At 43.6% G+C, this 14,247-nt stretch overlaps 5 protein-coding genes across 5 annotated transcripts; 2 read left to right on the forward strand and 3 right to left on the reverse strand.

Moving 5' to 3' along the window:
• Window positions 1-601: 601 nt before the first annotated feature.
• PSV08DRAFT_369867 (uncharacterized protein) lies at window positions 602-2,271 on the reverse strand (the record flags this gene model as incomplete). Its single annotated transcript, XM_066093171.1, has 6 exons — window positions 602-974; window positions 1,050-1,181; window positions 1,215-1,503; window positions 1,537-1,613; window positions 1,662-1,842; window positions 2,238-2,271. The coding sequence occupies 6 exons, from the start codon at window positions 2,269-2,271 to the stop codon at window positions 602-604; spliced, it is 1,086 nt and encodes a 361-aa protein (XP_065949486.1).
• A 480-nt stretch (window positions 2,272-2,751) lies between these two features.
• On the forward strand, window positions 2,752-4,395 carry PSV08DRAFT_369868 (uncharacterized protein; the record flags this gene model as incomplete). The annotated part of the gene is made up of 7 exons (XM_066093172.1): window positions 2,752-3,240; window positions 3,288-3,365; window positions 3,447-3,521; window positions 3,555-3,690; window positions 3,802-3,976; window positions 4,022-4,157; window positions 4,210-4,395. 7 exons carry the CDS (start codon window positions 2,752-2,754, stop codon window positions 4,393-4,395), a joined length of 1,275 nt encoding a protein of 424 aa, XP_065949487.1.
• A 212-nt stretch (window positions 4,396-4,607) lies between these two features.
• PSV08DRAFT_369869 (uncharacterized protein) lies at window positions 4,608-7,552 on the reverse strand (the record flags this gene model as incomplete). Its single annotated transcript, XM_014217519.2, has 4 exons — window positions 4,608-5,001; window positions 6,352-7,031; window positions 7,081-7,123; window positions 7,461-7,552. The coding sequence occupies 4 exons, from the start codon at window positions 7,550-7,552 to the stop codon at window positions 4,608-4,610; spliced, it is 1,209 nt and encodes a 402-aa protein (XP_014072994.2).
• Window positions 7,553-8,498: 946 nt separating this feature from the next.
• On the reverse strand, window positions 8,499-11,924 carry PSV08DRAFT_175418 (acyl transferase/acyl hydrolase/lysophospholipase; the record flags this gene model as incomplete). Its single annotated transcript, XM_066091872.1, has 5 exons — window positions 8,499-8,611; window positions 8,924-9,494; window positions 9,522-9,787; window positions 9,916-10,287; window positions 10,952-11,924. 5 exons carry the CDS (start codon window positions 11,922-11,924, stop codon window positions 8,499-8,501), a joined length of 2,295 nt encoding a protein of 764 aa, XP_065949488.1.
• Window positions 11,925-12,104: 180 nt separating this feature from the next.
• On the forward strand, window positions 12,105-14,219 carry PSV08DRAFT_176029 (uncharacterized protein; the record flags this gene model as incomplete). Its single annotated transcript, XM_014217492.1, has 3 exons — window positions 12,105-12,456; window positions 12,499-12,794; window positions 12,843-14,219. The coding sequence occupies 3 exons, from the start codon at window positions 12,105-12,107 to the stop codon at window positions 14,217-14,219; spliced, it is 2,025 nt and encodes a 674-aa protein (XP_014072967.1).
• Window positions 14,220-14,247: the final 28 nt, after the last annotated feature.

The raw sequence follows: 14,247 nt of genomic DNA on the forward strand, positions 1-14,247 counted from the left end.
ACACCAGAGATGATTACGTGAGGCGTGCGGGGTCGCCTAACAGTAGCCGAAGTAGTGATCCGCATGGCGACCTTGCATAGCTTTGAGCATTACAACGGGCGCGAGGATGATTATGGCTTACTGCGCTATCAGAAGGTTCTTAAGGCTAGAAACTAACCTCCTATACGTGCAGTAGGTCGTAAAAGCTTCTAAGCAGTCCTATAGCACAGCAACGCTGTTGCGCACGCTACAAACGTTGTTTATAACATTCGCAACACGAGCAGCAATAGCGACATGACTTTTAGTCAAGAGTATAAGGATAAGCTCAAAAAATGCTTTAGTATGTTGCTAATAGTTACCAACTTACTATGATTGTTAGGGTGTGCGGAGAAAGCGAAGCGCTGAAAGTCGAAGTACCCCTTATTTGTCCCAGCACGGCGGGTGTCCCAGCACTCAGGGATGGACGTTACAACTGAATTTCAGATAATACGAACACAAAAGGATTAATGTTTCGATTGTATTCTATAAAAGTGATAATAGTCTTAATGCGAATTCTATACCGGCGTCACGCAATAGATGTTAAGTGCTTATTATTGTTTTTAGAAAGAGTAACATCAATCTATCAAGCATTTATCGCCTTCCACTTAGTAAACTGTGCTGGGTAAAGAAGCTGCTGCTGTTCAGTCAGGTCTTCGTACGCAACATCCTTCGCTAAGTCGAAGAGCTCTAAGAAGTCTGCATGAAACTGTTCTTTTAACGACTTTCCAGAATCTGTTCTAGCAGAGCTCTGTTTAGTTCGGGTTTCTTGCGGTGTTGGAGAAGGATGTGGCGAGGTTGGCGCTTTCACAGGCCTTGGACTTGCTGCTAACTCAATATTACTGTATCGCGATCCTTTCCGGCGCGTTGTCGTTTTTCTTTTACGAGATAGTTCAAGAAGTGGTCCAGGTCTTTCTGACACTCCGCCCATATGCTTCTCCTCAAACCTGTTCTTAAGCCTTACTGCAATATTGTGAAGCGTAACAGACTTCTGCTAGTCGTCATTTCCTTCCATAACAAGTTTCATCGTTGACCTAGTTTTATGGCTGTAACTAGTTCTATTTTCAAGTCCATACGACTCATATAGTGAGGGGTTTAGATATACGAAGCAACGGGTATGAGGCCGTCTTCCTATAAAATCAGGAGCTAGCACGTCGACCTCGGCGCTATGCCCAACTCCTATTTTAGAGTCCTAGTACACGACTAGAACCTGAACTTCGCTAAGTATGTTCATAGGAAGCGCTTTCTTTTTGTCTCTGTGTATCTGCACAATCCTCTTAACAATGCGGTTGCTACGCTGGGTAACATCCCTTGTCCCTAGGTATGGAGAACCTTCTGGTAGGATCGACTCAAAACGAGCGCTGTAAGCATCTGCAGATCCATATCTGATACAGCAGCGATTTAGAGAATTTCTCGTGATATGACTAAAGACTTCTTTTTTAAGATGCTGTAACGAGGTCTCTGTATGTCTCCAGTTGATGTCGACTTCTTATGCCATATCGAGATCGTCCACAAGCCTACTATATTCTTGCTTAATATTGCGATTCTCTGAGAACTCTGGAGAAGGTTTCGCGTGCGTCTTTCCAGAGTCCATTGCGCTGCCTGGAGTAGTTTGTTTTGTCGCTTCCTGTCCTCCTATCTCCTACCCTGTCATTCCTTGTGGCTCCAAATTTTCCCTTGTCGTACTATCGCTAACGGCAGCAGACTCCGGATCTGCCTTGATAGTAGGCACTTTGTTTGTTTGCGCCATAGTCCGATTGTATCCAGCTAGTGTGTTTTCTATATCTTTTAATCTTTTCTCATCATCACTAGTAAACAAATCATGTTCTTATACTACTCGTAGCTGCTCACGTTCTGCTTCTAGCTTTTTATATTATTCATCGTGATGACCTATAGCTGCTTTCTTCTAAGCTCGTGTCTTCGGCTCGCTGCTCTAAGGGGTTTTGCCAGTTTTGCCAACTTTATCATCTTTGCTGGCTTTCTTAACAGGAGCTATGATGATGCGGTTGTGTGACAAAATGTAAATATCTACTGTAACGCTTGTCTTAAATAATTTGCAGAATTATGTATAGAAAATTAAAGAGAATGTATTAATAAATTTATGCACCCCGGCACTTTTTGGATGTATGTATCTCGTTCGATAACTTGTAACTAATATTACACTGGACTATATGCGTACAACTAATATGACTCTTACTCTCTATACTGATGTAGTAACTGACTAGAGAATATTTCTTCTTGAGAATACTTAGGCATAGGTGGCCTAGATAGATGACTAGGCAAAGAAGGACTTTTTCTAGCTGGTGACGCTTTTCTGGATGATGGCTTTTCTACGATGAAATCCTCTCGAGTCTTTACGATAGGTATGGGGTATATTGATTTCTGTACTATTAGAAAAACATTAAATGTAATATAGTAACTTATAAGCTGCGCAGAAGATGGTGGCTAATCTGATTGTTTTGGATCTGAATTATAGATATATAGCTGTCTATTGTTCTTTTGAATGTATAACTAGATCCTAACTTTATACCGATCACTTATCTTATGACCACGACGAATAAAATTGTTCTTTCTTTTGCGGAAAGACTCTTGTTGTAATCTTTTGGAGGCCATAACAATCTTGTTATAAAGCTAGGTGAGGGATACTGGGCTACTTATTTATATGCGACAAGAACGCACTGACCACTTGCACAGTATATTAGTGGATATAGGCCTTTGCGTTTAATATACCTAGGTATGGATCGTGTGACCAGCCCTCCTACTTGGTATTTTATTCTATCTACAGGACTTGTAGCATTCCTTATTCTATGCTTTGGCGGTTATCCGATACTTCGATGGATGGCTGCGCTTGTAACGGACGCTATTCTTAAGTATCTAGTCTACTTGATAGCGAGCTTCTTTAACTTGTTACAGTCCCGCATTTTAGGAATAGATGCGTTGTTTACTTTGCTGTATATTGGCGCTAACGGCATTTGCATTGGATGGGGTAGAGAAGCTGCTTATGAACTTAGTCGCCGATCTGCCTCGATGCTTATAACGAATCTCATTCTCCTATTTCCTGGTACAAGCATAGCAGCTGACCTACTGCATATCTCATTAAGGACCTATAATCGAATTCACAGCGTAGTTGGTATGGTAGTGCTAATTGAAGGATCTATCTATGCTGGAAAAGAACTGAACGTATATGGATGGGTTAGCGATATGGGCACGATAAGCGGGACGGCGGTATGTGTATATGCGTTGGTGTCGATAATGTATTCTTATGCACTTAGATGTTCGGATGCCTTGGGTTACTGAGTGCTGCTTCTCTACCTGTCGTCCGTCGTTGTGCGTACGAGATTTTTCGGATAGTCCACTTGGGCTGCTCTACATCTATATGCATCTTGCTTTGGCTACATGCTTCCTAAATAAATACAGCAGGCCGAGTATAGATTATTATAGGGATATGTATGTGGGGCGCTACTTGGATCCACAGGAGTGCCCTCCTTGTCTATCGCAATTTCTTAGTAAGCTAACCCTATACTAGCATTGTTGTTGAGAACATTCACAATAGTCTTCAAGTTAAAGTGAAGCTTCCTAGGCCTTGGAAAATTAAGCCTGGCCAATATGTATACCTTACCACACTAAGACCTGGATTCTTCTTAATCTTTCAGCGCCACCCGTTTATGGTGATCTGTTCGGAATTAGAGAACTATAACTTTCAGCTATATATTTAGCCTCAGATGGGCTTTACAAATTGATTGCTGACGTATACTCTTGGGGGAACGACAGAGCTAAGCGCTTTAGTAGAAGGGCCTTATGGAAATGGATTTGACCTAAGAGATTTTGGCATAGTAGTTCTGTTTGCCAGCGGGATTGGAATTGCCGGGCACCTTGCATATGTTCAAAGTCTTATATATGACTATTGGAAGTTTAAGACGAAGACTAGAGATCTTCTACTAGTCTGGCAGGTAGATAATAAGTACTAACTGGACTTAGTATGGGGTGTAATGAATAACATATTGAGGAGAGACGATCTTCTAATAGCTGCTAACCTACATGGTATGCGCAATCAATGGGAAAGCGGAAAGCGAGGCCGAGGTCTAGGCAGTAACGTTACCAACGAAAGTCCGGGTGTACGGCCTATACCGCATGGAGAGAATGTAAGTTTTATAGTGAAGCACTTCAAGATTGTTTAAAGCTTAAACTTTCTAGATTATAGACGTCTATATCTACGGGAACTATAAGATATTGGATGAAGCAGGACACGCAGTACCATGCAAGCGGGCAGGCAGCCGCATTGCGGAGATGGAGGGCCAGCTAGATGTGCAGCAAATCATTAGCGACGTACTTAGGACTGGAGTGGGAAGACTGGCGATCTGCGGTAAGCTTTGTGGCTAACTACTGCTACAACAAGTAACCTAAATAGTATGCGCACATCGTCAAATAAGAAACCAGGTGCGAGAGTTTGTTGCTCGTGCTAGCCGTAAGCAAGTAAGGTATGTCGAGTTCGACTTCCAACCCTTTGACTCAAGAAAGTATAAAAGGAGGAGGAAGTCTTTGCCAATCAAGTGCCGTGGAATCTAAGTACCTTAGATAGTCTATAATCAATCTCAAATCCACCCATCCTTCGACACAGTAGTGTTCTTAGAGCTGTTCAATGCTTTGTAAGGCGCGACAAAAGCGTTAAATGCCTCTCCTTGGTCGTCGCGAAGCTGATCTACCGCGTCTACAAAGGCTTGAGAAAGACCAAGAATCTCGCCAAAAGCCATTTCATCAAGTAAGCTAACAATGTATGCGTGGAGTAGATCTTGCGAGATGTTGGTAATCTTTTGTTTAAATTTTTCTGTGTGACGATAGCATTCTCGGTAGAATGTAAGCTCTAGTCTAAGTTCACCGTTTCGGCGGTTGAGGAAATCGATGTACTGGACCGCATTCCTGGATTGCTTGGACTTCTGCATACATTGGGGTTCCATTTCTATCGCAATTGTCTGGCCTCCATAGCATCTGATGATGTGATTAATTTCATTCGCCTCGAGAGGCCTTCTACTAGGCAACTTCCTGACAGACGGATCTATAGTCAACGTTGAGGATGTCTGATAGAGGATAGTGTATTAGTTAGGGAATTTAAAAGTGCGGTGAACCTTGCTTTATATAGGTTTGATTTCTACCTGTAATTCCCCGTGTTTACTAAAATTAACTTTTGATATGGATTTCAGACGATTGACTGTCTTTCTAAGAACGGGATATGGCTTGGACCATTCCAACAACGCAAACGACAAGGACAGTGCTCCTCTACTTAATGATGTGGAGCGAAAGTTCTACGATGATAGCGGGCCGTTAGACCTCGGGCTTCCTAAGATTTCTGCAACACTTTATGCGACTCGTAAAATCTTCACGCTAGTCGATAGTAATCTTGAACTTTGCTACCATTATATACATAGCGTGGATCTAGAAGGAAGAAGACCCTACTGTCTAGCCTAGCAAAATGTCTTAGACTTAGAAAGACACGCTTATCGTGTCGTAATGATACGACGTAGTTCTGAGAAACTAGTCGTTGGACTAGAAAAACCTGACCTGAATATACTTAATATTTTATCCGTTTTCTGGTTTTAAGATTCCTTGTTTACCGTGTTTGAGAGACCTGGACTTCCATTATCTGAGATTGCTGTGTCTTATTCCCCACAGATAGGATTAGCTGAGGTTAAGACAATAAGTGCTGAGGTAAATTGGGGCAAGTGAAGTAGAACTGTTCGCGTAGTAACAGATGATTAGGCAATCTTAGGTATTTGTGCTCTTAGCGCTGCAGGCTTTGATTGTTCTTTAATACAGGTAGAAGATATCACGATCTCGGCAAGCGATGGGCAAGTCAAAGTAGGTAAGATATGCCATGCTACTATTATGATCTTTTACATACTAAACACCCTTAAGCGTACGATCGGTCAATAGTGCTGGAAAGTATCGAAAACAATGCTAGTGCTTTTGGAACCATGCTTGAAGATCTTACGTCTCGCGTTCTAAGCCCTTGGATCCTCCAGCAGAGTGATGGCCTTCTCACATTCATCTGACATGCGGGTCAAATGATATACCAAGAGTTGAGAGAGGTATGTGAAGCCTTTTCTCACAAACGCTGTGATATTTATGATGTACAGGATGTATTTCTAGAAGGCTGTTTCCCTGCAGTATCTATTATTCCTTTGGTGCTAAATGCACAAATTATAGTAATTCTAGTTGAACACGTAGCAGATGCAAGAATTACCGAGTTGAGGATCGGAGAGGACTGAAATTGAAGTGTTTTTAAAGTTACTTATTAGTGCATGAAGATGTGAAAGGAAAAATTAGTTCTTTCTAACTGACATCTTTCCTCTTCGTGGTTTCCTTCGTTGCCTATCTTTAACGGTGAGTTTTAAAGCCTTGTTTAGGCTAGCTATCTTATCCTTATTGTTTCTGACTTGTTGGGAAAGAGTCTCGTTTATTTTAGAGAGTTCTAGGTTGCGCTGCTGGAAATCCACATTTTGATCTATGATATATTTTAGCTTGGCGAAGTGTTCGTCTTCTGGATGCTGGCTAGAGATCGCCTTTATGAGTAGAGCGTTCTTCGCCGACTCTAAAATCATCCCACTAATTGTTTGACTATTCTGCAACTCTCCTACCTTATTCCTAGCCAATTTGGCTCGATAACTGTTTACTAGGCCTTCAGCTCGCTGAGAGACTTTATTAGCAAATTCTTTTGACTTCTCTGTAGATTGATGGAGGTCTATGTTAAGCCCTTTACAGCTCTTGTGATCGTCCAGTAGCTTACTATGACATTCTTGGAGCTCTATGAAACCCTGGTTTAAGAGTTTATTGGAATCGCGTTCTCGTTGTAGCTCTTGCTCTGCTATGGCTATTTGGCGCTGTATGTTACCGACTTTATTTTGGCTTATCTGGAGGTTGCGATATATACTCTGGAGCTGCGCTTGGCCGTGATAATATAGATTGTATATGCCTAATGCAGCTTGGACACAATATCTTTGGTGCTGAGTTTCTGTGATTCCCTGCGCAGTGAAGTTAATGAAGAGCACTTAAATAGGATAGTGAGCGCACCTCCTGTGTCTGTACTGATGGTGTCGGGTATTGCTGTGGCTGACTTATGGTTGTAGTCCTGCGAGAACTCTTTTTTGATAAACGAAGTACGAAGGCGTTGACTAGAATAAATACTGCATGAATATGTATATGCGACAACGATATTAGAATATAGAATGTGTAGGCAGCTGTTATTGTGTTTGCGACCGCAAAAAGAAGACGCGATACTGCATTACTTAGAGGGCTGATTTATATTAACGACTGGTGTTTCGAATCTGACGCGCTTCTACCCTAACCTGGTAAGCCTTCTGTTCCTCGCCTATGTAGCTATGTATAAGTATGACTTAACAAGTAAAGCCTTCTAATGAGTAGACGAATTTTGGGTCTATAGTGAGTTCTACTTTTGCTGGGTCGGAACGGTTCGGCTGGAAAGGTATGCACTAGTAGAGATAGGGAATAGTTGATGGTACACAGTTGTAATCCGAAAAGGCATTCATGTATAATAGTATCTCTTACCAATTTTATATCACTTTCTGTCCTAGCTTTGCCTTTGATGATAAGCGCCGGCTATATTTGGAAGCAGGAGACGTTTCTGCAGCTAAAAATATGCTAGCATATACTTGTTGCTGGTGGCTTTGTTGTGCTGTCCCTCCGACTATAAGGGCTTGCACCCTTGGCTGGGTAAAACTCTGGCTAGCACTCAACATGGCTTCCAGCACCCTAGACACATCGTTCTCTTAATAGCTAGTGCTATCTTTATCTCTAGATAAAACCGTCACTTAAGGGTCAGTCGGTACCTTTAACTACTACCTACTACCTATCTTGGAATACGAATGGGATTTCGGTTGGGAGGAAAATACATTTCCCTTAGTAGATCTGTACGAGGGATTCGAGCAGGCTCCAGCCACTGCTGTTGAGTCTATTGCCCACGACACTACACTACGCTAGAAATATGAAGACCTGGCTGAATTAGGAAATGAAGTGCAAAAGCTACGACATGATATTTTGGAGCTGCACGATATGTTCTGCAAACGGCTAGATAGCATAGAGAAAAGCATTGCGGTAGCTGATAGCTATGTTAAAAATCTGGTACCTTGGTTGGTGGAGGTCCACGAAAAGTACTCATAGCTACTAGTAATAGCTGCAAAGCAAACGGAGTAAGCAAGAAATCGTGTAGCATAATCTGATCGATAGAGACATCTAAATATTGTACCTTTCTTGTATTGTCTGTCACGACAGTCTAGTATGTGCTAACTTGTTATAAGTATGTTTTGCTTTTGAGAATGAACTGCATCTTGCTAGCTACTTGGTTGATTTCAATAACTTAACCGAGTGAATAGCATGACTGATGATAAGCCAATCGAGATTCGTTACAGGCTATCTGACCATGTCAGGCTAGCCGTTCCAGCGGTAGTGACCTGGTTATCCTTTCCCTATGATTATATGGTTCTAGTCGATCTGCAACGTGCTTGTTTATATCGCCTCCGCTTACTAATTCCGTCTTGAGTAAAACGACTTAAGGCTTTGCGGTCCGCTCGTCTCTGTTGCAATACTGATAACATTGCCTGGAGATAATGGATGAGAACTGCTATCCCTTCTCTAGTTTTTATATTCTAGCACGGATTTCGAATCTTAACAAGTTAATAAATGGTAGAAACACTCGTATTGAGGAGAGTCGCGAGATTTGCTTTTGAGTAAGGGTCGCTTTGAATGAAAAAGAAGCTTCGTTCAATCGCTATGTAGACTGCGCTTATATACTATTTGACCTCCATTATGCTCTACTTTAGGCAAGATCTTTTAGAGGGCTGAGTTTTCAAAGGGATAGATCTTTTTCTTTTCTTGCCATCGTCGCAATGACAGGCACTCCTACCCGCATAGCCCACGGCTCGATGATCTGGTCTGCCAAAATCAGCATCTAGCAGCTGTAGCCTTATGAGCTGCGCTAAAGATTGTGGAAATCCACTGATGTTGTGCTGGACAAGATTGCTGAACTGTAAATAAATAGATATGCGCTGGTCGACATGGTAAGCTTTGAACTGAACGGTCTTGCAGTAATATCCACAAGTAGCATAAATGCTCGAGCTATCAATGCGGCCCAAGCTGGTACCGTCTTCGGTGGTAAAGGCAGCGTTTGGATATTCTTCTAGAATTCGCTCAACTAGCGCTCGGGTATCTGGACTGCGGCAGCGGATAGAGCCTGAGTAAACTATTGACCGCATCCTCGTCACCGGCTTCGAGAAAAGTTCGAAGAAGAAGGAGTTAACAAAAAGTGCCTGTGTGAGACTAGAGAAATCATAGCTCTCGAGAAAGTTCGAAGCTAGGCCTTCTAGCTCTGGCATCTTGCTAACATCATCTAGCAGAGGCTCCTTGCTTAAGGGTATGTTGATGCGGAAGTATTTGTGCCGCTCGTCTCTGGGAACTCCATTCAAATGTTCCTCCCAGCTGCGTTAAGCATCTAAAACAGCATTAAAAAGTCGGAACAAGCGTGGAAAGAAGCGGTCGCGGAAGCCTAGTCTTCTTAAAATGACCTCGGGCGATTCCGGATCACGAGCGAAGCCTGTTCCTATCGAAACAATCATGTCAGGTGCAGTATCCCAGATGGCTTTGGACTCCCACTCAGCCGGGTCGATGGGATTATTATACTTCCCCGCACCACCATCTTGTAGGAATCCTAATCCTCGAATGAACTTTGCCAGAAAATATGATGGGGCAGCAGAAGTTGCCCGTGCTCTAGTTAGAGTGAGCTTTTAGAATTCACAAAAGAAAAGAAAAACCTACACTTCGTAGATGAGAGCTTCATCCTCCACGCGAGAAGCCCGATGGTGTTCGTAACCTAAAGCCATGGATTAGTCTCACCCATCAATCTAGGACGCGGGCTTCTACCTTGCCTAACTCCCACTCCATTATAGTTTGAAAGAATGCAGAGTCTCGAACTGGACACGGTCATGGTAGTAACCGCTACTTTTGGTCCTGAAATGTGCTCTTCGGATTCTAAGAAGCTAAAAAATGTAGTGTCTGACCCAAAAACCTCTTTTACGTATGCTTCTATCTCGCCAGCTCCGTATATGCTGTCCGTCAGTAAAGTAGTTATAAAGCCGTAGAATTTTGCTAATATGCTATTTCTGAATGATTGGCTAGGTGAGAAGACACGTTTCGACAGCTTTTTGAAGGTAGTAATGCATTCCGCTATGTTCCGGCGCAAAAGGAACATGAGCACGATTAGGCCACCTGCATTTGACCATCAGTATCTAGCTACTACCAAGTGCAAATATAGGGATGATACTTACCTATGCTTGTACCTAATGTCAAGTCAAACTCGTCATATATATAGTATGGGAGCTTTCGATGTTGATTAAGCGCATGTAATATCCTTAGCGTAGATATTCCACGGATGCCGCCTCCGTCAAGGACGAGCAAACGGCTTCCTGCTGTCGGTGGCTTGAGACGGATTGTTAGGTTACCTTTGGATTGGCACAAAATGCACTAAGAGATATAGTATGCGTATTCTATGTGGGATAACTTGAATCCAAGCCTGCAAGTGCAGGAATCGCACAGCGCATATCCACAGCGCAGAATGTGCTCGGGCTTCCGAAACAGACAATAAAGACATAGCTAAGTACTGTATATAGTTTCCTAATTAATAGCGATGTTCTGGAGATTTCTTTTGTGTAGCTCTAGTGCTGTAAGTGTCTCTTCGTCAACTTTGGAACAAAATTGACTAAAGAGGACTCTTAACCTTGTATACAAAGTGCCCGGCGAGATGTCCCGATATGGAGACACTGATGAAAAGGCTTTTTCGCAATGGGTTTGGTACAGTAATCTAAAGACGACTGATGGTTTGAAGCTTGCTTGCTGAGATGAAAACATGGTAGCTAGAGTGCGAAGTACTTACGATGCATGCCTGGCGGAAGACTATTAAGCATGATTGCAGAAGCCATGTATTCCAATGTAGCTTCTTGGCTCATCTGATTGGCGATGCACAGCCTTAAAAACTTCTGTAAATAGAGCCAGAGATGGTCTTCTACTGGATTGCATTGGCGTGTGGCTAAGATAAAGTTGAATGGTGTGGAGATGCATGATGCAGTGTGTCCTAATGCGGACTCGAAAAAGACGTTGAGATGATGGGCTGAGTAGAGCATCCTAGAGGCACTTCTACTTTTCCTTACCATCTCCACGCCGGAAAGTATGGTTCTTTCTAGAGCGAAAAACCGGGAAGATGGAGCCTTGCGTCGAAGAGCCGGCAGTACTACGCGTTGGATACTACCAAACGTGGGCAGACCTGAATAGCCTCTGTGCCTGTAGGTGCTGCTAGTGACGAGAATAATCCGAGGCTTCCAGCCCTTTGAAAGTCTAGCATGATTGGTACATCGTTGCAGGAATTGGATACCTTCCTCACGAGTGGAGAAATCATCGAGGAAAAGACAAACAACGTCGATGAACGATAATAGTAACCTTCCGACGATAATTTCCACAAAAAAATCGGTTTCGCTTGCCGGCGACTCATGTGATAGCCACCTGATCTTATGGAGAGGACGTCCATTCTGCTTCCGCAATGGTTTTTGCTTGCTGCACGCGTTGTCTAGATCTACACTTGCAACCAGAAGCGGATGCTTATCATCTAGCGTTGAACTATCTGCTTCTAGTTGCGCAATACCACGTGATCTTGCATTGGCACGCCCTGGTAATAGCGCTTGGATTGCAGATTCCTTTTCGCGCTTGCCGATCAACAAGACAGTTGAGGGGAAATGGGCATGTGGATCGTAAAGGCTAGCGATGGCGCGTTGCAACGCCCCGCCACACGTCAAGAACCAATCAGTTCCAGTCTGAAAGCCGTAAAGCCAGTCTGAACTGTTCCGAGCAGACATATCTGTACAATAGAGATATAACAGAGCCTATGTACACGCTGTCCCAAAATTTGTCCATATAAATACTTTTGGGAGAGAAGCAGCTTCTTGCTAAACGCACTTTTGGGGTGGGCATCAACTGTAATAATATATTTATACATACCTAGAACCTGTCAGAAAATTCACCAAAGAGACCACAACATGTGTGCAAAGTTCGAAAGGTTTCGGTATTACTTGGGTACTGCACAAATAAAAGTATTGAACCTATGCTACAGTGCACCAACTACAGATTTAGATGACTGCGAAGGTTGCTGTATATCCGACTTGCAACATAATCTGCCGGCGCTTATTGGGTTGTCCGATTACCAGGATTGTTTGACCAGAGCAAACATCACTACAGACACATTGTATGCTGTCGGACTATCTCCGAAACTTACTCTTCCGAAGGATGTCGAGTTACCATGCCTTCACGGACGATTTCGGTTAGAGGCTGTAAAACAAGAGGGGTCGCAGAGTCAAGACAATTGGTGGCTCGTTGATCTTTACACTTCAGGTGACGGCACAATCTTCTTGTTCACATGTGCCTGCTAAATAGTCAGCACAGATACTCCCTCAACTACGTTAACCCAGATTCGTCAATTCTATAGACGGCATGCGACTTCCTGTGACGGAGAAAAGTTTCTCCACATTCGGTTCTACAAACGGGAGAAAAACTATGCAGCTGCTTCAAAATGGGAAAGATTATTAGGAACCAAGACAAAAAGCATGAAACAAGTGTTGCGGAATGAATGGCTTCGCGATTGTCTTGAGAAACTAGAGCCCTTTCGCTCTCTATGGATGGGTTTTCAGCTCGGTTCCTTCCCACTTATCTTGAGCTGGCGATGCGCGCAGGTATGACTTCCCAAAATCTAAAGTATATTACATTGCTTAGCTATCCAGGAGATTGAATGCTACCTTGAGAAAATGTATAGAATCTGGTACACAATCACAGGTGGCGAGACTTACTTATGCGACGAATATACAGTTGAAAAACTTGGAGGACTTGCACCTTTGTGGAGTGCTCATGACCGCTCCCTAATCGAGAGCTTGTTTGCCGCAGGGCATATATTTCCTCGCGTACGCGATCCAGCTGTACGCGCTCGGATCTCTCAGAAGGTTCTCACTGTTGAAGGGTTCGTCCTAACGTTCCAGACCTTCTTCAAACAAGTCAAGATACTAGGACCTATCATGCACCCTTTGAGAGAGTTGTTTCCTGCAAGTGATTTCTACCCTTCAAGGGGCGAATTCAGCCTAGACTCCAGACGTCTTCCCTCAGTAAGAGATATCCTGCTTCAGCGTTGGCGCGAGCGGCCCGAACCAAATAAGCAGCAATATGTGTTACAATACAACGAAATTGATGACCGCTCTGTTGAGTGTAGTGATCCTGGTTTGTATTCGTACTGGCAACTTTGCTTGTATTTGCTTCGACATTCGCAAGGCCATCAGGGCTTCCCAAAAACACAATACCGGGCAGAGCCGTCTGAGCGTCCTGGATGGGTGGTTCGACTTGGCCAATTTGCGCGCAGGCTTGGGTTTGAGTCTGAGCAGATATCGTTGCTCTGCAATCAAGACCCCAATCTCTCCCAGATCCGCATCCATTTGCTCGAAGAAAGACCTAGTACCTTTTTCTCTGCACCCGCAGACAAGTTCGATGCAGAAGCCCATTCACGCCAAAGAGGTCAAGCGATCTTTGATTATCGCCCGCCTACTGTTACCCCTTTGATGACAACCGATAGTGCGACTGTTATGCGAGTGCCCAGGACCCATCCCGAACTATTTCTTCCCACGATATGGAGTGCGCTTACGCAGCAGCCGCGCTATGCTTTGACGGAATATGGAGCGCTTGTGTTGATCTGCTTGTCTTTCTTTGAGGGGTTTGGATCCAACTCTGTCGCCAATGTTGGCGAGGGCCCTCAGCCAGTTCCGTCGCTTTTGCGTTCATCATCTGTATACTCAGTGCCCGCATATCCTGATTCTCACCGGGCTAGTATCACATTCTGGCATTTGCCCCAAAGGCGGGACATGAGTCCACTTGCTGAGTACATTTGTGATACAACTATCAAGGATATTGAGAAAGTAGTGAACAACATTCGCGCGCAGGGTCAAGCCCCTTTATTCGCTTTAGTGGATAGCGATGGGCGACTTAGGCTTTGTGACCCCTCGCAGATTTTGTATCGCCGTAAACGATCTAAGCAACCGAAAGATGTTTACTATATATATCGCGAGGAAAACTGCAAGATTTGGATAATGAAGAAGCTAAACAGTTACCGAAAATAGCCTTTATCGCCTTGTATGTAGTATCCGG

Source organism: Bipolaris maydis, assembly GCF_028858645.1.
Source record: "Bipolaris maydis strain C4 unplaced genomic scaffold PSV08scaffold_4, whole genome shotgun sequence".
NCBI lineage: Eukaryota > Fungi > Ascomycota > Dothideomycetes > Pleosporales > Pleosporaceae > Bipolaris > Bipolaris maydis.